At 38.7% G+C, this 25,334-nt stretch overlaps 1 protein-coding gene across 12 annotated transcripts in view; it reads right to left on the bottom strand.

Annotated features, from left to right (window-relative positions):
* LOC139947629 (uncharacterized) overlaps positions 1 to 25,334 on the bottom strand; it is a 77,979-nt gene that overhangs the window by 47,053 nt on the left and 5,592 nt on the right. For 8 of the 12 annotated variants that reach the window (XM_071945596.1, XM_071945595.1, XM_071945592.1 and 5 more), the window contains exons 6-37: positions 24,555 to 24,726; positions 23,361 to 23,621; positions 22,472 to 22,723; positions 21,657 to 21,930; positions 21,326 to 21,446; positions 20,624 to 20,928; positions 19,997 to 20,081; positions 18,859 to 19,060; positions 17,893 to 18,020; positions 17,235 to 17,502; positions 16,436 to 16,745; positions 15,885 to 16,105; positions 14,935 to 15,227; positions 14,202 to 14,377; positions 13,314 to 13,470; positions 12,654 to 12,866; positions 12,095 to 12,208; positions 11,668 to 11,799; positions 10,911 to 11,020; positions 10,373 to 10,469; positions 9,736 to 9,910; positions 8,122 to 8,303; positions 7,446 to 7,645; positions 6,682 to 6,961; positions 6,011 to 6,145; positions 5,317 to 5,541; positions 4,707 to 4,815; positions 4,397 to 4,524; positions 2,990 to 3,157; positions 2,534 to 2,671; positions 1,823 to 2,046; positions 991 to 1,077 (exon numbers count right to left, since the gene is read on the bottom strand). In XM_071945596.1, the coding sequence (XP_071801697.1) occupies positions 991 to 1,077; positions 1,823 to 2,046; positions 2,534 to 2,671; positions 2,990 to 3,157; positions 4,397 to 4,524; positions 4,707 to 4,815; positions 5,317 to 5,541; positions 6,011 to 6,145; positions 6,682 to 6,961; positions 7,446 to 7,645; positions 8,122 to 8,303; positions 9,736 to 9,910; positions 10,373 to 10,469; positions 10,911 to 11,020; positions 11,668 to 11,799; positions 12,095 to 12,208; positions 12,654 to 12,866; positions 13,314 to 13,470; positions 14,202 to 14,377; positions 14,935 to 15,227; positions 15,885 to 16,105; positions 16,436 to 16,745; positions 17,235 to 17,502; positions 17,893 to 18,020; positions 18,859 to 19,060; positions 19,997 to 20,081; positions 20,624 to 20,928; positions 21,326 to 21,446; positions 21,657 to 21,930; positions 22,472 to 22,723; positions 23,361 to 23,621; positions 24,555 to 24,726 (5,942 nt within the window). Of the gene's footprint in view, positions 1 to 990; positions 1,078 to 1,822; positions 2,047 to 2,533; positions 2,672 to 2,989; positions 3,158 to 4,396; positions 4,525 to 4,706; positions 4,816 to 5,316; positions 5,542 to 6,010; positions 6,146 to 6,681; positions 6,962 to 7,445; positions 7,646 to 8,121; positions 8,304 to 9,735; positions 9,911 to 10,372; positions 10,470 to 10,910; positions 11,021 to 11,667; positions 11,800 to 12,094; positions 12,209 to 12,653; positions 12,867 to 13,313; positions 13,471 to 14,201; positions 14,378 to 14,934; positions 15,228 to 15,884; positions 16,106 to 16,435; positions 16,746 to 17,234; positions 17,503 to 17,892; positions 18,021 to 18,369; positions 18,469 to 18,532; positions 18,642 to 18,695; positions 18,809 to 18,858; positions 19,061 to 19,996; positions 20,082 to 20,623; positions 20,929 to 21,325; positions 21,447 to 21,656; positions 21,931 to 22,471; positions 22,724 to 23,360; positions 23,622 to 24,554; positions 24,727 to 25,334 lie in introns of those variants that run through there. The other 4 variants (XM_071945597.1, XM_071945600.1, XM_071945598.1 and 1 more) reach the window with 4 other exon arrangements.

Genomic DNA, 25,334 nt, shown 5'->3' on the forward strand with positions numbered 1-25,334 from the left:
AATTCCTTTGTGTACATATTGACTCTAAAATGGCGTACAGGTGGGTGTTTATAAGTACACCGTGCTTTGTGTATGTTCTGACTGATCACATAATACTACAAAATCCTACAGGTGGTCAAATGCCTGGTAAATATAGTGGTTAATGCTGGTTTAGCGACTATTCCTGGTTAAGCAGTTAATGCTGTTTAGTGACCCTGGTTAAGTGATTAATGCTGTAAGCATGCGCTAAAGTGATGTAGTTGATATAAGTTATTATGCTGTTTTCATGAGGATAAGTGAATTGTGCAAGCTGTTAAGTAGATTTTAGTGAAGTGCAATTGTGCAGTGGCTAGTTTAAAAACGTGAGAAATTGCAAGAACTACAGAGGGGCACTGCCAGCCAATAGAATGGTCTCTTTGCAGACACGTGATTATCTTTAGCCAATCAAAAGTGTTTGCTTAGGAGCAAAAAAATATATTTTGCAGAAAAAGGAAGATTTGACAGAATCTACTGTAGCAAGCGTTTGCTGCTTTTAAAGAATTATAATGGTTTGTAAGCAAAAAGCTGTTCAATTTTACAGCAAAAACAACTTTCATAGAAATACAAATACAATGTAGTTACATAAAATCAATTGTAAAAGGTAGATGATTATTTCTTGATGCACAAGCTTAACATAAGAAGCCTTGTCATTGGTTAGAATTCTGCAATCAAATATTAAAGAGCCAATAAGAATCACTGACACAACAGCTTAGCAGAGCACCTTTGTAAATTCCAAATACTGAAATGGTTACGTTAAAGGTGTACATTGAAATCTACATTCACATTGAAAACTTTCAACATGAAAACTTCCTCAGAACAATATTCAAAATAGAACATTTAAAATGTTTAACATGGAAGTTCCCAAATTGAAAATTTTCAAAATGCAAAATGTTTAAGTAGCAGAGTGTGAAAGGCTCTTAAATCACAACACGTCAAATTGTGTTTTGCGTAACCATGGTAATCAAGGCGTACCCTTCCACATCCCGCCACGTTCCTACGGCATGTAATAAGACGCTGATCATATTTTTCATGTTAAACACTTGGTGACCGTCCGATGACCTAAGAAAAGGTTTAAAAGGTCCAGTGAAGCATGCAATCAAATTAAATAAGTCAGTCAACCGTAACAATCATGCAAAAATTATCTGTGGGTCCATTTCACAAAGGTGGTCCTGACTTAGGACTAGTCCTAGGAGTTGAGGCTAGTCCCAAGCTAAGACGAGTAACTGGTCCCAACTCGAGACAAGACTAGTCTTAACTCTTTGTGAAACCCTCCCCAGGGCCTAATTTCATGACTCTGCTTACAGAAGCAATGAAATTCGCGCTTACGTCAAGCATATTTCACAGGTAAGCAGTGAATTTCTGCCTGTGTGTGTTTGTTGCAACGCTTCTAGGCGTTCTACGCTTACACATCTAGGGCAGCAATTTTACGCAATTGCACATAAGCGGAGAATGATGATAGCAAGTGCAGAATTTGCAGTAGGCAGAGCCATGAAATTGGGGTAAACAAATTTAAATGTTAAATATATGAGTCCAAAGAAAAAACTTAACAAAACATGGAATTTTAAACAAATAACAAATCTTTTAAAAACAAATAACAAACTCTTAGTCAAATAACTTTTAAATGACTTCCAACAAACAAAATCCATGGAACTAAAAAAAGAAAGTTCAACAATGATAAAATCATAAGAAAGAAAGCATTAATATTTTAAATTATGTGAGTAAGTGAGTTTAAAATAAATTAGTTGGTTTCATAAATATATTTCCTGAGGTTATAAATTTATAATTAGTAGAGAAATAAACTTACAGTTGTTCCTTGCACTGTTGGGCAACCATCTTAAGTCGATCAGCAAGCATCCTTGGTGATCTGAATCCATAAGCAGCGCATCTAGCCTTCAAGATGGTTGAGAAGTCTGGCATGACTACAGCGACAGTTCGGAAGAGTAGTTTAATATCAATAGGAATCCCTTCAGATGGAGCTGTTTCGTTGTTCACTGTGATGAAAAGAGCAACGCCGCTCTTTAACGCCACCTGGGGAAAATCAAGAACACAGACAGCTTTGTTAGTTTTCAAACTATCAAGAAGGAATTGTCTAGTTTAGCAAGGTAGCATGAGGTCATCACTAAGCATAGTGTCGAAGTCGCAACTATTGATTGCTTAGGCGAATTACAACTAATTTTTTTAACTACTCGATAAATCATGCCGCCCTGACTACTACAATAATAGTCCCGACTTCCTGCTTGGTGAACCAATTGTGTTGCTGAAAACTTTTTTTGACAACATAATTTACTTACAAAACACAATCAGACATCAGTGAAACAATACTTCAATCCTTTCAGCACGAATTTTACTATATTGAACCTGTGGCAAAAAATGTGCCACAATTCTTCTTGAGAATTAAAAATAAGTCGCAACTACCGTCAAAGCCGCAACTAATTGAAATACGACTAGTCGAGTAGTAAATTTCAGTAATTTGCCAAAGCAAAGTCGTCACTATCTCTGATTGGTCAATTCTTACCTCCTCTCCATCTCCCAGAATGCAGTACTTGCTTCTTGATCTTAAGGCCGTTGTAATGGCATGGACGTGGTCTAGTACCATGGCGATGGCGTCGGTCTGAAGAAGCTGGAATTCATCAAAACATCCCCAGCAACCATCCTACAGGAGGTTAGATAAAATGTCAGGATAAAAGGACCAATAATAACAAGCTGTTTCTATTAGATGTATTTCACACAAGAGCTATATATAATCACATGGCCCAGACCACACCCTGTGTATTGCAATATATTCTAGCTCTGCTTACTGCGCTATTTAACTGGACCTTCGGCATCATTGGATAGGAGATACAGAATCGCTTTATTTCTTCAATTCCACTGGTTTGTTTGTTTGTTTGTTGAGATGATCATCCCACACGGGGATATAAACATCAAGCTGGCAACAGCCAATCTCTCTCATACAATCCTGTATGATTCTTACCATTGCTAATCCTTGTAGAATCTTTCCTAATGCTCCAGGATCACTCTGAGCTGAGCATGCAAACATAGCCAAGTACTGACCAAGCATGAACGCAAATCCTTTAGTCGTCTCTGTCTTACCCACACCAGTTCCTCCTGTAATTGCACAATTCTTATACTGCTTCATCGCCTGAGGAGAAAAGATATAAATTCCCTTTAGTTTATAAACACAAGAAGTCAACAACCCTTTTTTCAACATTCAAGTTCACATGTAAATCTCAATTTCTTTCATGTTTCTTTTTAACTTAGAACACAACAAACTCAACTTCTTAGATAAATAAAATATAAATTCAGTTCTTCTCCCTCTCCGTTTTTCTGTGTAAGATTTAGGCAATTTTAAATAGTAATGTAATGTTTTACTCCAAATGTTTAACTATGTTACTGTTCATGTAATTCTGCTGCTGGCAGCGAATTGAATAGAATTTTAATAAACCATTGAATGAATGAATGAATGTATATTAGTTAGTTTTGGTCACAAGCTGATATGTGTAAAGCACTGTATACTAAGTACTTTCTCTAAGTCCCAAAAAACAAATGCACAGGGATATTTCTCAAGTGGGATTCAAACCTATGACCTTTGACCACCAAGATTTCTTGGTGGCCGAGAGGCCATCAACCGAATAAAAAAACTAATAAAACTATTGTTCTATTAAGGCAGGACATCCTTTTAGACCCAGCTCCCAAAGAAGCTCAGTGTCCAGTACAAAACTCCCCTAGTTGTGTCCCGAAGTTGCTTCGGTCAGTGAAGCATATCACTTAACAATAGAGAGATCCAGCCAGCCAGGAGAAGAACCCACACACCCAATCTCAACAGCCAACTGTGGTAGCTTCTATCTATTGTCAAGAGCATCACCACTGATTAGCGCTATTCAATTCTACAGCTCAACTATAAAACAGCTTAACTCATCTGCTAAGCAAGTGGTACAAAGATATTTGTCAACAACTAGTCCCTTTACAATAGAGAGATCCAGACAGCCAGAAGAAGAAACCACATGGCTAATCACACCAGTCAACTGTGGTAGATTCTATTGTCAAGAGCACCACCACTGACTAGCTCTATTCAATTGCTTCTTTTGTTGAGCTCAACTATAACACTAAAGAGCCAGGGTTCTCCTGACTTCCTAATCCCTACTTCTACAGTAAGGTTTGACTTCTCATAGGTTTAGAATAAAGACCTAGTAAGTGACTGGCTTGGAAAAAAGGGTTTCTAAAAGGATGTCACTCCTAAACTGTCTGAACATCATCTCAAATAGAGTTGACAATGACAAAATATTCCTTGTTTAATTTATAGCTTATAAGTAAGCTAAATAAAAGAAAAGACCATTAAGATGTTACCATGGAAACAGTTTAGGATTGATGCTGATCTTACCAGTGTCAGAGACAGGAAGCACCTCTCAGTAACAGGTGTCAGAACCAACGATGATTGACCGCCATAGAACTCTGTCCCGTAGGTAAAACGATCATCTAGAATGTAGATCTGGGGCTGAACACGACCAGCTGTAAAGAGTTACAAATTAATATTTGTGAGAGAAGTACAATCATAAGAAAATTAAAAAGATAAACCAGGTCTTTTTGAAAATAGTGGTCAAGAATTACAATCTTGTGAAAATCACAAAGAAAAGATGCGCCTACTGCAAATATCTCCCCATCTCTAGACCTCCATGGTCTTTTCTACCTACCAGTGAAGTGATGATAAAATCGAATACATCTTCTCCATTCAAAGTCACCAATCTCTCGGAGTTTACGATTGCTCATATGTTCCAAGGTGTCTCGAAGATACAGAGATTGCTACAAAAAATAACAACAGAAAATTTACAAATAAAAGTAAAATTGAAGTATGTTGTTTGTAAAATTATGACGACTGCAAAGATAACAGGACGGAATTTCATAAAGCTGAACATTCTGCTTAGCTGATTTTTCGGCTGAGCAGGAAATGACCAGGGTACCAGTTGCAGCAATGGTAACTGAATAGTGTTCTGGTTGGTAACCCATTTTATCGAAGCAAAAGTAGCAAATGTTTGGGCTAACATGCTTTATGAAAAGAACTGTCCTCCTTTCTAATTACCCAAGTTAACTTCACTACTATTAAGTCATAAGAAATGACAGGCTTGGAATTTTATCTTTAAAACATGTAAAAGGGCAAGGCCATTTTCATTTTGCAAAGGGCACTTCCATTTGCAAATCTTAAAGTCAATTGGAAACTTTTGAAGGGGCACCAAGGCCAAAACCAGGTGCCACGGAGGCCATGACCTGCACAGAATTTCAGGCCTAAATGAACTAAATACTCACAGCGACCAGACTTTCCAATCTGAGTCTTTGTAGCGGTGTCATGTGCTCATCTAACGTCTTCCACGTTCCTCTAGTCAGAGCAGTCGACAGTCGGCTCATCGTTGTACCAAACTTCTTAGCTGCGTTTGAGATCGCTTTACGATCGTTCCTTATCTCTAAGATTCCAAGTTCACATTCCTTGGTCCAGTACATCAAGAGACCTAAGCCAGCCACTTGCATTGGAAACTATAATAGGGGGTCAAAGTTCGATTAAACTTGATTAATATTTTAATGGTTTAAGAAGTTTTTAATCATAGAAATAACTATTAAAAAAAATCACAGGGATATTAAGTATTGATCTCACATCATAAACAATATATAGTTTTTACATTACTAACACCTGCATAGACAGGCCCACCGAACCAAAAAAATTAGGAGCAACTCTAGTTCAGCTTAAATAAATGTTGGTTTCAGACAGGCGAACTTAACATAACATTTATACTGGCTCGGCTCATGACAATTAGATCGACGTCTGAAACCAATGCGCTCCAGAGTCGTTCCGAACGACTGCAACAGTCCATCTTTTGACTTCTTGTGAGTCCAGTCACTCCTCATTGTTTCAGACATCAAACTTTTCATGTACTTAATTCAGACTTTGGATTGGCGCGACTCTGGAGCGCTTGTCTGAAACGGTTGTTAGAGTCTACGATCTTACCTTGTTAGCCAGTTCCTCGATAGGCAGACCTGCTTCCACTTCTTCAATCATCTTACAGACGTTAGAATACATCGTCTTACTGATAGATTCCTTTAAGGCATGTAACCAGATCTCAACGCTATCCTTCAATGATACCTAGAAAGATTCACAAAACATCAAAACTAGTACAAAAGGAAACAAAATTGTTGATAAATGCTTTGCATTGATTGTGCAAGTCCATGGGTGATAAAATGTTTGGCCATGTTAACAAAGTCTACAAATTTTGTTTTTCAGACAAAATAGTCTAAGCATGGCATGACTCAAGCTCTGATGTTTCTGATCAGCAGTTTGGGTTGAAATAGGAATACCAGTAACCACACTGGTGTTCTTAAGCAACAAACTCAATTATTACTGCATCTTTCGGATGGGACATAAGCCAATGGTCCTGTGTGTGTAATGCATGCAAAAGAACTCACCTAGTGCACTTACATGTATCGTAAAGAGAAGGGATTTCACCCCACTGTTTCTGGTTTGATTAGGTCTTCAAAAATGTAACTCTACAACACCTTGGAGGGAAACACCTTGTTAAAGCGCCTTGAGCATCACTGAGTGATGGATATGAGCGCTATATAAGAAGCCACTTTTATAATTATTACACAGAGATTAAGACTTAATCCAGATCAAGCACTAACCTCTTCGTCAAGCTGCAAGACTTCTGTCTCCTTAGAGATAACAGCGACAGCTTGCATCAAATACTCCGACTGTATCCCACCTCCTCCGATCATACTCTCTCCAAGAGTCATTCGAGATTGTTGATGAGACGTATGAGCCGCTGAGGAATCTGATCTCATCGGGGAGTGTCTCTCTCGTCCGCTGTGGTAAGACTTCTCAGGAGAGGATGTCGCACTCTGAGGAAGGAAGGAGAGAGGTAGCTGCTCTAGACGGATGTCATAGACGCTGTTGAAGATACATCTAGGAAGATAAACAGAAAGATGAGTTGTAGAATTATTAAACTACGGCCCAATTTCATAATGATGCTTAACAATATTTTGCAGGAAACCAGTCACATTGTACATGTGATATATGGTGTTTAAGCGGGAAACCTTAATCGGGTAGAAAGTTACTACTAAAGGTTGAATACCACATGATGAATACTGATAACTGTTTCAAATCGAATCTTGGTACATTTTGCTATGTAAATTATTGTCTACACCATTTGTAAACTTGGAATGTTTTGAAAACTTGGTTTGCGATATATCAAAACTTGAACTGATATTCAAGCTACAATGAATAAAATATAGATTTCAATATGGATGTAAATTAACTTAAGGTCTTGCATGTCAAAAATTATGGTTATTATTGTTATTTACATGTATTGTGTTGTTATTCAAATCAGATTAGTATCTAGTGACACTAAATTTCTATTTTTTTTCCCTTAACTCTTGCCAAGATTTACCTGAGATGAGGTCGGACTGACTCCAGATCAAACGGACGACTTAAGATGGCGAGGAGCACCGGATCTGATAAGAAATAGAATCTTGGGAATCCTTGTCTCTTCTTATCCAAGTATCCCATCAGAGACTTGAAGCATATCTCAAGCTCTTCAAAAATATGTCTTAGGACCACACCCTTTGGAACTTCACCACCATAGGTGCACTGGAGAGGAAAGAAAAGAAATAAGACGTCATTAAATATAAGAATGAAACAAACACAAATTTAAAAAAAAATTGAGCTAGGAATTTTGAAATCCAAAGGTATGGCAGTAATAAAGAAACCTGTATTTAAAGCTAACAGAAACATGCCTCTTTTAAATGCAACACAGAAAAACATTTTCTATGCTCTACTTTTTTTTAATTTTATTGGCATTGCTCTTTTGTGTCTTTGTTCCATTTTACTTCCAAATTAGTTCATAATTTTATTATGAGTAGGGTATAAGGCATTTGTCTCCTGAAAAACCCTAAACATGTACATTTAATTAGAGGGTTTTGTTCACTTTTGAATTATTTTGTTGAATGTAGTCTGGCCGCAATTTAGCTGTTGGCTGCGATGGTGAAATGTAAATAAACAATTTCAAATCGAATCAAATTAAATCAAACCAAATCAAATCACTGAATGTTAAGACAACAACCAACCTGTAAGACATTCCTTGTGTCATACGCCCTCTTCATAATCTTAGTCCAGCTTTTATCGATGCGATTAAACCTCTTAGCTTCTTGAGGTAGCTCCTTCGCTGTCCGACCCACGCTGAAGACGGCTTCTAGATACTGCCATAAATCTTGTACTTCAAGCCACTGCTCTAACACTTCGGCCACTCCTAAAAATCAATCATCAATTGAACAGTTTGTCAATAACAGTTGCAAACAACTAAGGTTTTTTCCATCAAATATAATTTACAAGCACATTACACTTAAAGGCATTGTAAACGTTTGGTAATTGTCAAAGAACAGTGTTTTCACTTGGTGTATTCTATCATAAGCATAAAATAACAAGCATGTGAAAATTTGGGCTCAATCTGTCATCGAAGTTGCGAGAAAATGATGACAGAAAAAACACCCTTGTTTGAGTTACTTGTATGATTTCAGATAGGAATAAAACGCTTCTTTAAAGACTTCTAGCTAGAAGTCTCTTATTATTTTAGTGAGAAATTACCTCTTTCTCAAAAACTATGTTACTTCAGAGGGAGTCGTTTCCCAAAATGTTTATACTATCAACAGCTCTCCAATGCTCGTTACCAAGTCAGTTTTTTTAAGTTAATATTTGTTTTGAGTAATTACCAAATGTGTACCGGTACCTTTAAAAAGGGTACACTAAAAGGTTACACAAGTTGTATCTGGGAAAATTATAACAATATATAAAACGGAAACACAATATCACTTCACAATGGAGAGTTTCCGGTTAACATGGGCCTGAGCAGGCCTATCCAGGTAAATCTACAACTCTCAAATAATATGTGAGCATGCTTAGAGTAATATGTAAACAATGGTAAAGCACCTGGTAAGTCTGCTGCCACCTAGTGGCCAAAACTTGCCCATTGTAAACAGATAAAATAAAAATAAATGAAATAAGGAGATGATGTATAAAACAAAAGATTACTACATACAATCTAAGACATAAAGGATGAATAGATGATGATGTTGTTTACCAATGAGACAAGATGACTTCAGATCATGATTGAGAGAAATAAACAAAAATGATGATGTTAGTTAAGAATTAATAACTATAATTAATAATTAATATCATTCAAACAGGAAGATCATAAATAACGAACAATGTTATTAAGGGAATACATTGTATATGATTTCTCAAGTGTTTGTTCTGAGTTTTGATCAAATTAGGCAACTAAGCTAATTTTGGTAGAAGGAATAGAATACATTAAGTACAGCAGGCATGATACTTCACGGAGGCTACGAAGGCGATTGCCTCCGTGTCCCCTGGTCACTGCTTTGGTGCCCTTGGAATGCTCCAGTACAAGTGTGCAATTTCATCATAGGGTGCCCTTTACCAAGGAGAAAATGCCTTGGTGCCCTTGCCCTTTCAAAAACGAAGCATACAGCCCTGGTACAGGTATATTAATAAAAAGGGAAACAGAACTGAAATATTCTTATAATGGCCTTCTGTGATCATAAAAAATAAAAAACAATCTATACAATTTAACATGTGATCTAGAATATCATACAGCTCCCACCATGCTCAGTGACTCAATCTACTTGATCATGTGATTGATCACATGACTACCTAACAAATACCTTTTAGTTTCTCTGCCCAGCCAGCAGCCTCCTCTCTTAATGGCCCGATATATCTCGATGTTAACATAGTAGCTAACAATGCTTGAGCATTCTCTAATTGTTCCAACAGATGTTCAGAATTATCCTTCTCTAGGTAGATTGGTCCTCTCTTCTTATATTCTTCAAATGATAACACCTACAAAAATCAACAATACGATGTGATTAAATTAATTGTATTCTATGAGTGGTGATTGTTAAAAAAGAAAAGAGTTGAAGAGAAAAGAAAAAAGTGATTTATTTAACTCAAATAGGACTAATCCTAGCCTTTCGTGAAATCGGCTGCTAGTGATGTACACAGGATTTAACTGATACCTCACAAACAGTTGATTAAAGATAAATTATTTTGACCCTCTCTATCCGATGCCGAGACAGAGAGTGAACTGAAACTATAATTACCAAAGCGTTATCGACCTACGCCCGTTGTGATTGGTCCTTCAAATTGATAGAACCTTTAAAACACGCATCACGATTAGTCCAGACCGTGCGTCTCCAAAACAAGGAGACAATGAGGCCTAGCGGACCGGATCACTATTTGCCGAGGATAAATGAGTTTTTCTTCGATGCTCGAAATAAAACTTTAATGTGCCAATGAGTTTACCTGTTCTGTCCATTCTTCCTCAGTGATACGAAGCTTGACTTCTAATTCTTGCTCCTTGCTCGCACAACGACAAATATCCTCAATCTCTGTCTGATGTCTGAATAAAGAAAACCATTTCATAATTATTAATTGGGGAGGTAGTGCTTTCTGCAGCCATGCTTCTGATGGATGATACCCAAGCCTACATCCGTATGGACTGTAAAGGGGTAACCCTGTTTCAACCCCAGGAGTAGGTGGCAACGGCCCTGAAAAAATAGTTGATAGTAGCCCACACCTTAAAGTGGCCTTCAGGCTTTGTGTTTGGCGACTTGAATACAAAAATTTAAAAAAATTTGGCAATTGAGGAGCTGGTCTTCACTACGGAGTAATGACCAGTGCTAAATTTCATAGAGCTGCTGTCAGCAGAAAATGCTGCTTTAACAAATGTGCTGAGCAAAAAAAGCAGGATACCAGCTCAAGACCCACTCTGATAAATTTTTTAAATCTTTATTATATATTGATTGAATGAGATTTTGTAAGGATAAATAGGATGACTTACACAATCAGTCCGATATCTAAGATATGAAGTAACTTGAAGACGTTTGCTTCTAGTTGGAAGGAACTTCCCGTTACTGACATCACTTGAAGCCAATGACGATTACGTATCTCCTGAAAATTCAATTACAATTTGACATTTTGTTTAGGCACATGTAGGAATTAAACTGCAAAGTGGATACCATTAATGTATGGTCATAATGGTTTGGAGGTATGGCCTGAAAGCCTGTATATCAACCTTAGGGTTTTTATCAGACACATCAGTACAGTCTGCAGAAGTGTTATTTTTCATATTCTCAATCTGTGCCGTATACGCCGTTTCCTCACTCAGGATGCATGTCATAATGCTGTTAGACCATTGGTACTTTTACACATCGACTATGCGGACTCATTGTTGTATGTTGCCAGGAGAGTGGATCTCAGATAAGTACAGTGCCTTCAAAACAAAGCTGCACTTCTTGTATTCATCATTCATTAGCTAGATATTCTTATCAATTACTGCGCTCAATTCACTGGGTCCCCTTCAAGGAAAGAATCAAGTTTAAAAATCTCAGGTCTGCAAACAAATCCTTCCAACTGGCAACCTCCAAGTTACATTTCTGCCAATCTCACTTTATTTAATAATGGGGCTGGAGGTCACGTGGGGGCCATTAGAAATGACTGCCATGAACGTTACCTTTGAGGCCAGTTTGTGTAATATCGGGAATACATCCAATGAAACTCTAGGGCCAATGATGGTCATTATTATATTTGAATATTACCTTTGAGGCCAGTTTGTGTAATATCGGGAATACATCCAGGTAGAACTTGATGGAGCTTTTCATCTCATTGTAAGCGTCCCAATCCTTGAGTTTATCTGGAAGGTTCTGACATTCATCCCAGTAATTCTCAACCTTAACGAGCAAACAACATAAAAAACAAAAATCAGAACAAATATACACCCATATATCTTGCTATCATAAATTTTATGAGCAACGGTGTGTCGTATTAAAAGGTAGATCAGGGCCAAAACTCACGGCTCTACTGGTGTAAGCAAAATATTGATGTTAGCGCAGAAATACAGCGCTTGCACAGTAAGCAGAGAATGGTGATCCACAAGTGAATAATGTGGCAGTAAGTAGGGGCATGAAGATGAGCCCCGATGGTTTAACAAAATTATTTGGTGTTTACGAACAGTTAGAATCTTACCTCCCTGTTGGCTTGTTCAAGGTCTACATCAGCCCACAGTTTGTCTCTAAACTGAGCATCAAATGCAATAAACTTCTGGAACAGACCGTAGAGTAAACCAAGCAGATCCAATTCCTATAAAGAATCAAGTTTCAATCACAACAAATGGAAGAATTCTTTAGTAAGGAGCTAAAAGAAGAAAATATCTGAGTTGAAAATAACTTAGAGGTGCTGAAAACAGGAATTGATATTGAGCACCCCTTGGGGGGATATGTTTTTTGATGATAAATTTCTTATTATTTAAACAGCATAGATTGTAGGATGGAGGGAAACATGCACAAGTCAAGGAGTTCCAAAGAGATGCGAGACTTTGGAGAACAGCTACCTGTTCTACATCTCGGCAAATCAAGAATATACGGGTGAGATGAAAGCTTGGTTTTAATGCTCAATTTGAACTTTGCTGATTTTTTATGAGGGCAAAAAACAACTACAAACAAAACCAGAAATCAGACTTAAGTAGGAAGAGTATCAACCCTGAATATTCCTGAGATAAGATTGAGTTTTTTGATTTATTTTATACCTCTCCAGTTTTATCAAGTTCCGGGAAAGGTTTACAGATGATACCAAACAGTCTTGAGACAGAGTCTAGCGTCTTTCTCTTAGAGTCGTATAACTTGAAGATTTCTTGGAATTCATGAAGTCTTGAAACGGCTTCGGCTGGTTGGACTCCCGGTACTGCTGGTCCTTGAGAATCAAAACTATTCCGGAATTGAATCACTTCAACCACGAATAGCTGTCAAGAAATCAAATCAAATGAATCAAGATGCAGAGAAATCACATAAAAAGAAGTATGTTGGTAATACTGGTTCTTATATAGTGCTATCAAAGTGCTCAGAATTTTGCCTGCTAGGTATTTGGAGCTACCTTGTGAAGTACAAGGCCAGGAACACCGAGGCGAACCCCTTTTCTTCACGATAAGTGCACTGGATTCTTTTACATGTGTTACACAATGCACACAGGCCCAACGTCTTTACCTCTCATCTGAAGGATATTATAAAGTTTTAAAAGTGTGTTGCTTAAGCACAAAAATGTTGCAATTAGAACTCGAACCCACACTCTGCCGATCAGAAACACCAGAGCTAAAGTTTGATGCTTTTATCCGCCTGGCCACAAAACTTCAAAATCATCACTAAAACAAAAAACACTTGATAAATTCTTAGATGAGATTATCAATGCATACCTTGACTTGCTTGTCTAATTCTTGTTCAAATGCTCCTCGTCTTTCTTTCAGTAACTTGACCCGACATTGCTCAGCAAGGTCAATGACCTCTTGCCAATTGTCTCGGAGTTTCTCTACTTCCTCGACTTCAGAACGAGGCAATCTCAGCTTGTAACTCCTAGAAAGAAAGAAAAGAGATGAGTTGAAGAAAAGATCATCCTTAAAGATTGTTTCAACCACTGATTCGGTTTTGGTTATGGTTTGTTTGATGAGATGATCTTCCCATAAAAGCCATTGGACACTTTTGCTACAGAATTTTTTTATAAGTGTTCACAGATTTACAAATAACTTACAGGGTTTACAGAAGGTAATAGTGAAAGACTTTTCTCGAAATATTATTCAATGAAATGCTTTACTTTTTGAGAAAACATCAAAACAATATCAATTCTCGATATCGAGAATTACAGATTTATTTTAAAACACACGTCATGGCACGGCGAAACATGCGGAAACAAGGGTGGGTTTTCCCATTGTTTTCTCCTGATTCCGATAAATTTTCACAGGTTTGTTATTTTATATAGAAATTGTGATACACGAAGTGTGGGCCTTGGACAAAACTCTTTACCGAAAGTGTCCAATGGCTTTAAGGAAACTTGGCAAACTCCCACAAGAGGACATCTATGGTTATGAATTGCACTTCTTTGATTCAAGTTGTGACTATATATCTAGACAATTTTAAGTAGGATTTTGAAGTTTTGCATGTAGGGAGTATAAACAGGGTGGGTTTGCGGTAGCCCTGTGTGTAAATCTCTTTTGAGTAGCAATGGTTCTGAAAGAAACCGGTGGTTGACAACTCAACGTTTCAAACAATATTCAGAGAAGTTTGAACTCAAATGACCCTTGACCTACCTGAGGTCAGCATACATAGTCTCAATAGGGAGATATATCTTGTCTACTTTATTCTCCATATCTCGTACTTCCTCTAGCCAATTCAGCGTCCCGTTCAGCTGGTCAAGAGTCACCACTTCAGCCATCAGACGAGTCTTCACGTTGTTACGGTACAAGATGGCTTGATCAAGTCTCCTCTGGAGAAAGTATGCATGGAAAAGTCCTCATTAAAAAAGGAATGAAAATTGCAACTGAGCTTGCGCTTCAAGGGAACATATACCTTTGGTTTCTTGAACCATTCAATTGCTTTAATACTTTATAAATGTAGATGTATGCAATAAGGTGGGACCGATAGGACGCTCTCTTGAATATTATAATAATAACAACTTCTTATATAGACCATTTTACAATAACTTATCAATGTGCTTCTTATTAGTGCCACAGGAATTGGGCCAATATCATTTACTTCATTTTATTCAGATCCTTGGGCAGTATACAGCCCTGAGCCTGCCGTGGCGCTCCAAAGACTTCAACCTCTACCATCGCAGGTACCAATTTATACCCCTGGGTGAAGAGAAGCAATTTTAGTAAAGCATCTTGCTCAAGGACACAAGAGCCATGACCGGGATTCGAACCCACACTCTGATGACTTCACCATCAGTACTTGATGCTCTAAACCGCAAAGGCCATGACACCCTTCAAAACACTGACTTTACAAGCTTGAGATGTGGCAGGGAACACTAAGTCCTCTTACCTTGGCTTCTTCATGCAACACCTGAGCATACTGCGTCTTCCATTGAACAGCAAACCCATACAGAGCATCAGTAATTGGACTCGTCTCAAGACATACTGAGCCAACTGGTAAGATGCCAGGAACAGCTTGAATCTTCTCTTCAACATGTAGAAGACGTTCTACTTCCTTCTTGACGGCGAATGTTCCGGGGTCATTATCAATGAACTCGTAGTAAGCAGCGTACATGTCATCTTTCCATAGGAAGTCATAGAACTTGAAATGGTAGAGATGTTTGTCGATCACTCGCTGAAGATCTAGAATGAAGATAAAATTTTTTTAAATATGTTTTATTTAATAGATGTTAAAGATGCACTGGGGATAACGTATATATATTCATTTGGGTTATACCAATACCCACTCCTAAAATATAGGATTCAAACTGCCTCTAGCTACCGGGCAGTCTCAGTTGCCTAGTTGGTAAGACACTGCTCTAGAATTGCAAAGGTCATGGGTTCAAATCCCATCTGATTAATATGCCTGTTATTTTGTTTTACTGGTGTAAGGGTAAAACAAAAACTCTTAAACTTTATTTTTATATATTTGGTGTAATGAAACTAAGCATGCCTAACAAATCAGCTCAATCCCTGTAGCTCGCACACCTGCTCTGTTTTTTATTATATTATTGTGCACTACTAATTCCAGTACATGGAACCTACAGCTCAATGTCCAAACAAAAGGACAAAGCAATCATGGTAAATTTTCTGGCTCAATGACGCAAGTTCCACGACTGGGACTCGAACACACACTCTGCTGCTCAGAAAAACCAGAGCCTTAATTTTGGTTCTTTTAATCGCTCAGCCACGACACGATAAAAGTTTTCTTTTTCAGAAAGGCTTCTCTCTAAACCCTCTCCCTTAGTCGTTATTTTCTGAGGAAGAGATTATTAAACCTTCTAAGACAAATTAGAATACCTTCTACAACTCCATCCAAGCTCCTCATAGTACTCTCAATAGCAGGTTCTTGAACAACCTCAGTAAGAAATGGTTCTCCAATATCTTCACCAGCCCACCAGCAAATCTTGTCTGATGTATTAAGAACCACTTCGGCGATACGAGCTAAGGATGTCTTGATTGCATCCAAGGTGGGTTCAATGATGATGTTAGGAATGGAGAATTTCACCGCTACTTCAAATCTAGAAATAGTCACATAGAAAGTAAGAAAATGGTTTGATGAAACAGATCTCTAAACTTTAACCGTTTCTAATACAGTCTTATTGATAAAAACAATAAAATAGTACCATGGGGTGTAAAATTTATGGCCGACCGTGTTATTGGACGAGGTAAAAAGAAAACCACGCAATTTCGAGGCATATTTGTGTAGATCATTGTATTATACTTTTACATCATCTTTCTAACCATCAGCATTTTATAACAAACGGTTACAAAACGCTTTTCAACTCGACTAATCCAAGGCAACGTGTTCCTTAAACGTAGAAAAATAAAAATCAAGTTCCCAGACTTACCTAAGATACGTGATCTCATGCGTCTTTTCAGATGTCCAAGACATATCTGATAGAAACGACATTGATGACGTAGCTCTGCTCATAGCTGTACTAGCTCGACTATACCCCGTACCAGGTCGACTTCTATTCCTCCCTGGTGTTACAGGTAGACTAGGGTCGTCTAGTCGGCTGCCGTTAGGGAGTGGTGACGTCGCAAGCTCACGACTAATCGCTTCAATGATTCCTTCACAACCCGCTGCTTCAGCGAGGGTTATTAGAGTACGACAGATTGATGACATCACGGCTTGGTAGACTCGCTCAGAGTAGTGGTCTGGGAAAAAACACAAAAGGAATTCAGTAATTGAACTTACATGTACTTTGCGAAGTGGAAGTATAATTAGGTGAGGTTTTTGGTAGCACCACGTGAAAATCTCTTTAGAGTAGTGTTGGTGTTGCTCTTATCATCTTCAGGAGAATCCTGGTCTCTATTGCTAAACGCTGCTTTTAGTACTGTCTTCAGAACCAACACTACTGAAAAGAGACTTTCACATGGTGTTTAAAAACCTCACCTAATAAGGCTGAGAGGTTTCTTTCCCTGCCCGTCACCTCTATATAGAACCCGGTACTAGTCCCACCTCAGACCAGAGCCTTGCATGCGGATTGGGTTTTCAGTTCCTACCTGATTGCATGGATTTTCCCCAATTGGGGTTTTCCTCCACATCTAACACTGAGCATTTCTTCCCAGTTCCTACTCATCCTGTTATTGGTGCTAGTTGTGCTGTTGGAGGTTTAACATGTTACAAAGTAAATAAAAACTTACATAATATATCCCCAATCATCATATCATCACTCGTATCCCCGCTAGATGCTTCAGTCCTCGGTGTTAGATTCATCGTTTGTTTTCCCGAATGACGCCTTGAGCCAGCAGACAGGCTCTGATGCGGACTGTGAGGTGGACTCTTGGTCTGCCCCAGGAGGATACTGATCAGATCATGAACGGCTTCTTCAATCTGGACAGTGAACTCATGAAGTTGTGAACTACGAGAACTGACACTGTCTAGCATTGCTTCGGTGAATTCAGAAGGTGGCTGAAATAAGACATTTATGAAAGATTTGGTTAAGAAATCCAAAATAAAGGCACTGGACACGCTTGGCAATTGTCTCAGACTCTCACTTGATGTATCCCAACATATGCAGAAATCAGGATTCCTTCTTAGAGAGTATTCATTTTATAGACACATTCAGGCATGTTTAAGAACACGGCCCAATTTCATAGAGCTGCTGAAGCAGAAACAATGTTTTGCTAAGCAAAAGTGAGCAGGATACAAGTCAGTACATGTGACATAGTTGTTTGGCTGGTAACCTTAATCTGGTAAGCATAATTTTGTTGTGCTTAGCTCCTTTATCGTGCTTAAGCAGCTCTATGAATTTGGGCACTTGTTGTTGAAGTTGACAAACGATTTTATAATCATTCTTACCCAAGATCTACTGAATGCCAAGTCTGTATCGAAGAGGAAAAGCTCGCTGATCATCTTCAGCTTAGCGTTAATCTTAGTATCAATGACGTGATTAACACTGTCCACCTTGTGCTTCAGTTTGGCATTGGCTAAGAATAGATGAAGAAGAAATGGGATTAGATTAACGGATCATCTTCAGCTTAGCATTATAGTCTTAGACAATCAAAACATAATTGACAGTATCTCTATTGTACTTAGTTCAGAATGACTAACAAAATGAAATTAGGAAAAATTAATTTGATTTTGCAAACTGCCTACCAACCAAAAGGATCTATTGTATTAATGCAAACAAACAAGTAATGGCCCAACATTTCGACCGTATAGATAGTTGGCAAGGGTGATTCTTCATTTTACAGCTTTGTTGACTTGAAGCATTCAAGTTTGAAAGTTGGTAAATAGTTCAGCATGTTCTGATAAGATAGCCTGAGCTCAACTTACCGGTATGAACTTGGTGCAAGAAGGCATCAATATTTATAGAGTTCCAGGCTAGGGTTGTTAAACCAGGCTGTAGGGTCACTGTAACGTTATTGCTGTGAGGCCTAATTCAGCTACGGACCGGTGCTTGGATGTTCTGATATTAGATAGCTTGCGCTGTACTTACCGGTATGGACTTGGTGCAAGAAGGCATCAATATTCATAGAGTTCCAGGCTAGGGTTGTTAACCCAGGCTGTAAGGTCACTGTAACATTATTAATGTGGGGTCTAAACAAGCTACGGACCGGTGCTTGGATGTTCTGATATTAGATAGCCTGAGCTGTACTTACCGGTATGGACTTGGTGCAAGAATGCATCAATATTCATAGAGTTCCAGGCTAGGGTTGTTAACCCAGGCTGTAAGGTCACTGTAACATTATTAATGTGGGGTCTAAACAAGCTACGGACCAGTGCTTGGATGTTCTGATATTAGATAGCCTGAGCTGTACTTACCGGTATGAACTTGGTGCAAGAATGCATCAATATTCATAGAGTTCCAGGCTAGGGTTGTTAACCCAGGCTGTAGGGTCACCGTTACGTTATTGATGTGGGGTCTAAACAAGCTACGGACCGGTGCTTGGATGGATCCAATGATGTCATGAAACTCCTTAAGACATAACTGAAGATGATTGAAGTAGTTCTTGAATCTCTGCTCCTGGAGTGAAAGATAAATGGAAGCAGATTATGTTGATTTCATTATTGAAACTATAGCTAGGCCTGGAATTACTTGACTGCCACACAGGCCTTGTCCTCAGTTTGCCCTGGTCTTGGCCTTGGTGCCCTCGGTGCAGAAACAGATGTAGAAGTAGCCAAACCTTTGGTTGTGGATTAGGTATGGATGCTTGTGACGCAATGACTAACCAATAGGAGACACCCATTGCATACGTTGCCATCGTTGGATCATGAAATGTTTGGGCATACTTTTGTTTACATTTTGGACTTTGATTCTTTACAATTTACAGCATGTTCTCTTTTGAGCTTGTTTATTTTCTAGATTTGCCTTTTTCTGGTTTATGCGCCTTGGTTGGAAATTGAACTACTAATTAAGGGAGGCCGTCTTTAACTAACCCCCATTTTCCGCCGTAAACCGCCGGATCCCGGCGGACTTTAACTCGGTGAACACTTACAAAAGGATTGCATAATTCATGAATATGCCAGCGCCCAATAGGTCATTCTCTGGCCGAAGGGCTCATTAAAACCCCAGTCCCTTGCCAGGGGGATTAACATCTGAATAAGCAATGGGACAACAAAAGAAGTTTGGGAGGTGTTGGGCTATTGTATACAGCGGATTAGGGCTTGTCCGGTGAAGCGAGCAGCCATAACAAAGCGGAGCAATCAAAGTGTTAGTGTTGGGTCTCAATTTCTAAAGATCTCTGCAGAAAGGTGCCGGTAATTGGTCCCTTTGTTGAAGCCACTGCCCCAGCCTGTTTGAGTAGACCTCATGCATATTCGTGTGACTTAGTAGTGTAGTGTTGTGAATTGACCTGTAGATACTCATTGAAGTGGTGAAAGAAAAACCACCAGGATCCGGGGGTTTACGGCGGTAAATGGGGGTTAGTTAAAGACGGCCTCCCTAAGGTCTAGGGCATACCTGTTTGAGAACCATTTGAGCCGAGTCTGGTATATCAATTCCAAGTCTCTTTAACCAGCGACACTCCTGAATCAACTGAAGTACACTGTAAATAAGAAAGATATAAATTGCAAAAAAGTTAAGTCAACTGTAAATTCATCAATAGGTAAAAAAGACAAAAAGTAGCTCGACAGAACAAAATTATGACTCACAATAAGGTTATCAGCTTAACTACAATGTCACATGTACCATCTGGGAGCGGTATCCGACTCATTTTTCCGTCAATAGTCATACTTTAAAATCACGTGGTTCAGTGGTTAGACAGCAGGTCTTGCAATTACAAGGTTGTGGGTTTGAATCCCCTAAGCTAACCTCTGATTTCACATGACTGGAATACATGTAAGTATTTACAATTCTTTTGATATGTTCAATTCATAATCGGAGACACTAAACCAATATTCGTATTGGTGTTTTTATACCTTTGTGGGAGTTTGCCAAGTTCCCTTAATGGGAAGATCATCTAAGCCAATTATTGGAAGAGAGAGATTGGCTTTTGCCAGCTTTGTGACTATAATCCCCTCATGTGATTTTGCCGAGTACCCTTAATCTAGAAAAAAATAAAAATAAATATTGTTTTATAAAACTAACCCTTCGTCAGCATTGACTACAATCATTCCAGTCTCTGGATGATTAATAAGTAGAGTAGCTCTAAGTCCCGCCTTAGCATTCTCAATATGAGCCCTCCACTGGGCTAACCACAGACTCTCAAACGTCACCAATGCTGTAGCGACACGATTGTAGAATCTAACGATCCGAGAGAAGTCACGTAGGTGTGTCACTGCACGGTTATCTCGGAAGACTTTCATAGGGTCTTCGATTCGCTGAAGAAGCTGACGGGACCAGGAGATTGCGCCGGCTACTGGTGGAGCGTTACGGATCATAGATGGCTCTTCCTATAAAGATAAAAAGAAACAATTCAAGACTTAAAAATGTGCTTTTAACCTTTAACCAATGAGTATAAAGCACTGTATACTCAGTACTTTCCCGAGTTCTGTAAAAAAAAAGTACTGATTACTAACACATCAGTCATGTCAGTGTGAAAACAATTTCCCTGGTTCAAATCCCACCAAGGTTGGAGCCTCACATGTTTTCAGTCCTACCTAATGACATGGGTTTTTACAATTTCCGGTTTTCCTCCCTCATCTATAATTGTTTATTCCTTATTGTCTTCTCTACACAGGTATCTTCAGGCATCTGGGTTGCTGTGCGAGGTACTTTTGAGGAGCTCTAGTTTTTTTTACCAGAAATATTTGAAACAAAATAAAGAAATGACATAAAGTCTGTACCTACCTTAAACTTCTCATAAATATTCTTGACTTCTTCAAGATCTGCTTCATACCAATTGAAGATGTCGATGTACTTCTCAGCGATAGATCTCTTCATTCCTTGACGGTAAGCTACTGGAGTAAATCTGCTCATAGAAACACAGAGAACAGATTTATGGTGAGGTTTCCAAAAAAGGGAAACAAAAACATACACTAGAAGGTATTTTTAGAAGATTTAGTAATTCAAGTTTTCAAAAAACACTGATCTGCCAGCATCCAAGCAATGATGGCACACCATACAGCACTTGCGAGTAGGGGCTAAATGGATCGGTCTATAAAGAGACAGCTGATCTTACCGTGTGATGACATCCAAGGCTTCATGCGTCTTCATCCGTCTTAGAAACACAGCTTGAAGATAAGCGCACAGATACATCTCAATCTGCTGAACCGTGTTTAAGAATTCCTCGTACGTCTCACCAAACTTCTCCTTCTCTTTCCCTTCTACATCCAGCATGACCGAAGTATTGATGTGAGATGAGAGAAGTTTCTTCATCGTTAAGATGTGATCCTTGACGATGGAGGAGATGCTTGGTCCTTCATCGTTGAAATCCTCCATGTTGTACAACTTCCCTAAGATGGAAAGAATAAACACTGGTTTAGGCCATAGGTCTTTGCTTGTATTGTACTACTATAGATTTTGTCTTCATGATTTTGTCTTTTCTTATTGTAGGTACAGAAATAAGTGTTTCATTGAATTGAATTGGATTGAATAATAATGTTCATCTTAGTCATTTCTCATGTAAGAATTGTATTAATAGTCACAATCATCAAGCCATCTTCGAGTCAAAGTCCCAATGTACGAACAATAATCCTTAACTGATAATTATTTGACAAAAAGGAACCTGACTTATTTCACTTGGGGAGTTGGGGGGGGGGGTTTGTACTGTACAAGAGGAAAAAAGTGGCTTACAGTATGGGAGAACATTAAGGGGGATGCCCTCACCCTTTGTCAGGCGTGGTATTTGAAACAAGGTTTATTATAGTTTTCAAACCTTAACTTCTAAGATTGTTTTTGCACAATGTAAACTTTAAAATCCTTTATAGCTCTACAGGAAGCTCATCGTCGAGGCAATAAGTTCATTAATCTTGACAGACATCTAAGATGACTTACTAAGCAGAGCAGCATTATGTGAAGTAATCCCAGACATTCCAATAATAATATCATGAACTTCATCTGCATTAGATGGAACTTCACTTCCTAGAAGTTCCTCAGGTGGATGATCTTTACTCTCCTTAGTCTCCTCCTCGTCTTCACCGAGAGCGTTCTCTTCTTCTTCAACGATGGGAAGGATGCCTGGAGGATGCGGGTATGGGGTCTTGGTGGGACTGACTGGCTTGAGTGGAGACTCTAGGGTTGGGGTACCTGCAAAAATACACCAAAGTTAAATAGAGTGTCGTGGTCGAGCGGATAAGAGAACCGAACTCAAGCTCTAGTGTTTCTGATCAGCAGAGTGTGGGTTTGAGTCCCAGTTGTGACACTTGTGTCCCTGAGCAAGACACTTAACAATAATTATGTGCTTCTCTCCACCCAGGGGTAAATGGGTACATGTAAGAGCAGAGATGGTTCTTGTCAAGTAATCTATTAAGTAATCTAAATTATTGTATAATTGTATATTTCTCTTAATATTTTTATATGGAGCTGGTCTGCTATTGTAATTGCCTGCAAAGGATGATTAAAGTTTTTTGAACTGAATTGAATTGAATTGAATTGAATTGAATTGAATTAGATGGTTTAAGGAATGAATTAAATGGCCCAGTGACCAGGGGTAATAATGTCAGAAGCGCTTTGAGACGAGCGCTCCTTCTCAGTCCATAAGGATGTAGGCATGGGTATCATCCCCTAGGAGCCTGTTACTTCAGAGGGAGCCGTTTCACACAATGTTTTATACTATCATAAGCTCTCCATTACTCGTTACAAAGTAAGTTTTTAAGATAACATTTATTTTGAGTAATTACCAATAGTGTCCAGTGCCTTTAATCTGCATCTTATCATTACTTACTACTATTCTCAGACTGGTTACCGCCTCCTCCTCCTCCTAGTGCTGCAATCTCCATCCCATCTTCCGTAGCATCATCTTCAACCAACAGATCTTCCCTCCTAGGGCGTGGCAGTCCTTCTGTGCTTAGACCTAGCTTACTGTATTGTACTAAGGTATACACAGCGTCAATGACTTGTCTGATACGAGCACAGAATGAATCCATGTGACCAAAGATGGATTCTTCATCAGTGAATGGGACACCGTGACCGTGTTCAGAATCACCTGAAGAAACAAAAACAATCCAATAATCAGATACTTGACACATTAATAAAGCGGAAAAACAAAAGATTAAAAGAGGAAATAAGGGGTGTGGTTAAAATGACAATGATCGTGACAATGTCTAGAATAGTATGTTCTATCATCCCCATTCTGAAACAACTACACTGGCTCCCTATCTCTCAACGAATCATCTTCAAGCTGATGCTCATTGTCCACAAAGCTCTTAATGGCAAGGCTCTCCACTAATAATAATATAATAATAAAGTCTTATATAGTGCACGTATCTAACAAACAAGGTACTCAAGGCGCTGAGTATATACAAACTTTTAGAAGATAGGTTACTGAAGTGATGCATTCTGAGACCCAATGAGTTAGCACCTCGTAAGGGTTTACAAGGTGCTACGGCGCATACAGCAGCCACAGCCAGGAACACCGGGGCAAACCCCTTCTCTTTTCGATAAGTGCACTGGGTTCTTTTACATGCGTTTCACAACACATTGGACCAACGGCTTTACGTCCCATCCAAAGGACGAAGCAATGGTGAAGTGTCTTGCTTAAGGACACAAGTGTCACGACTTGGGATTCGAACCCACACTCTGCTGATCAGAAACACCAGAGTTTGAATTCAGCTCTACTTCAAGTTTACACTCCATTGACATGTGTGCATTACAAGACTCTATCATTATTATTCTTACCACCCGTGACTGGAAGGAGCAGTTAAGCGCACTGGGTTCATTTACGTGCATTATGGGACCTACGGCTTTATAGTTCATCCGAAGGACGCAGCAATAATGGTTAATTGTCTTGCATAAGGACACAAGTGTCACAATTAGGACTTGAACCTACACTCTGCTGATCAGGAAAAAAAGAGCTTGAGTTCGGTGCTCTTATCCGCCAGGCCAAGTCAAGAAAAGAGGAAACATAAAGAAATCTTACCAACAACTGATGGTGTCTTAGATGCCTTCCCCATCAATGTCAATGTACCTCTGGAATGAGCTCGGACTCTTGATGTAGGAGCACCCAAGGAACTGATAGATGGGAATTGCATTAAGGTGTGAGCACCACCTAGACTGTCTCGTAGAGTACGAATCGTGTCTCGATAAACACTCTGTAAAAATAATCAAAATACAATCATAGTATTCAGTCAATTATTGCCTTCATAACATGTTGTACAAAATTTGCATTTATAAATATTCTATTTCTATTTCCCTTTGTCCAAACCAAAGTTGTCCAATAGAGACTCCTTTATTCTATCTCTACTAACCATTCAAAACAAAACCACTGAAGCGAACCCCATACTCTTACAATAGTTGCAATGGGTTCTTTAATGTGCATATATACAATTTATGAAACCTACGGCTTTACATACATGTAGGTAATAGTTAAGTGTCTTACTTAATGACACAAGTGTCAAGACCAGGAGTTGAATCCCTACTTTGCTGATCAGAAACACCAGAGCTTGATTTCAGTCGCTTGGCCACTCGACCATCCCATGCCACAATTTCCTTCATGTCATTTTTTAATTGCTGCTTATAAAAAAAATTATTTAACATTTTCAAATGTCTAAATAATTATATAAAAATTTCCTGTAACGTGCTGCTTGTTTGTTGTTGTTTTGGTCAATAAAGGAAATGGAAAAAAAAAAATAAATAAAAAAATAAATAATAATAATACAAAAAAAAAATTTTTTTTTTACAAATACATTAATCATCAAAA

Source organism: Asterias amurensis, chromosome 14 (assembly GCF_032118995.1).
Source record: "Asterias amurensis chromosome 14, ASM3211899v1".
Taxonomy (NCBI): Eukaryota; Metazoa; Echinodermata; class Asteroidea; order Forcipulatida; family Asteriidae; genus Asterias; species Asterias amurensis.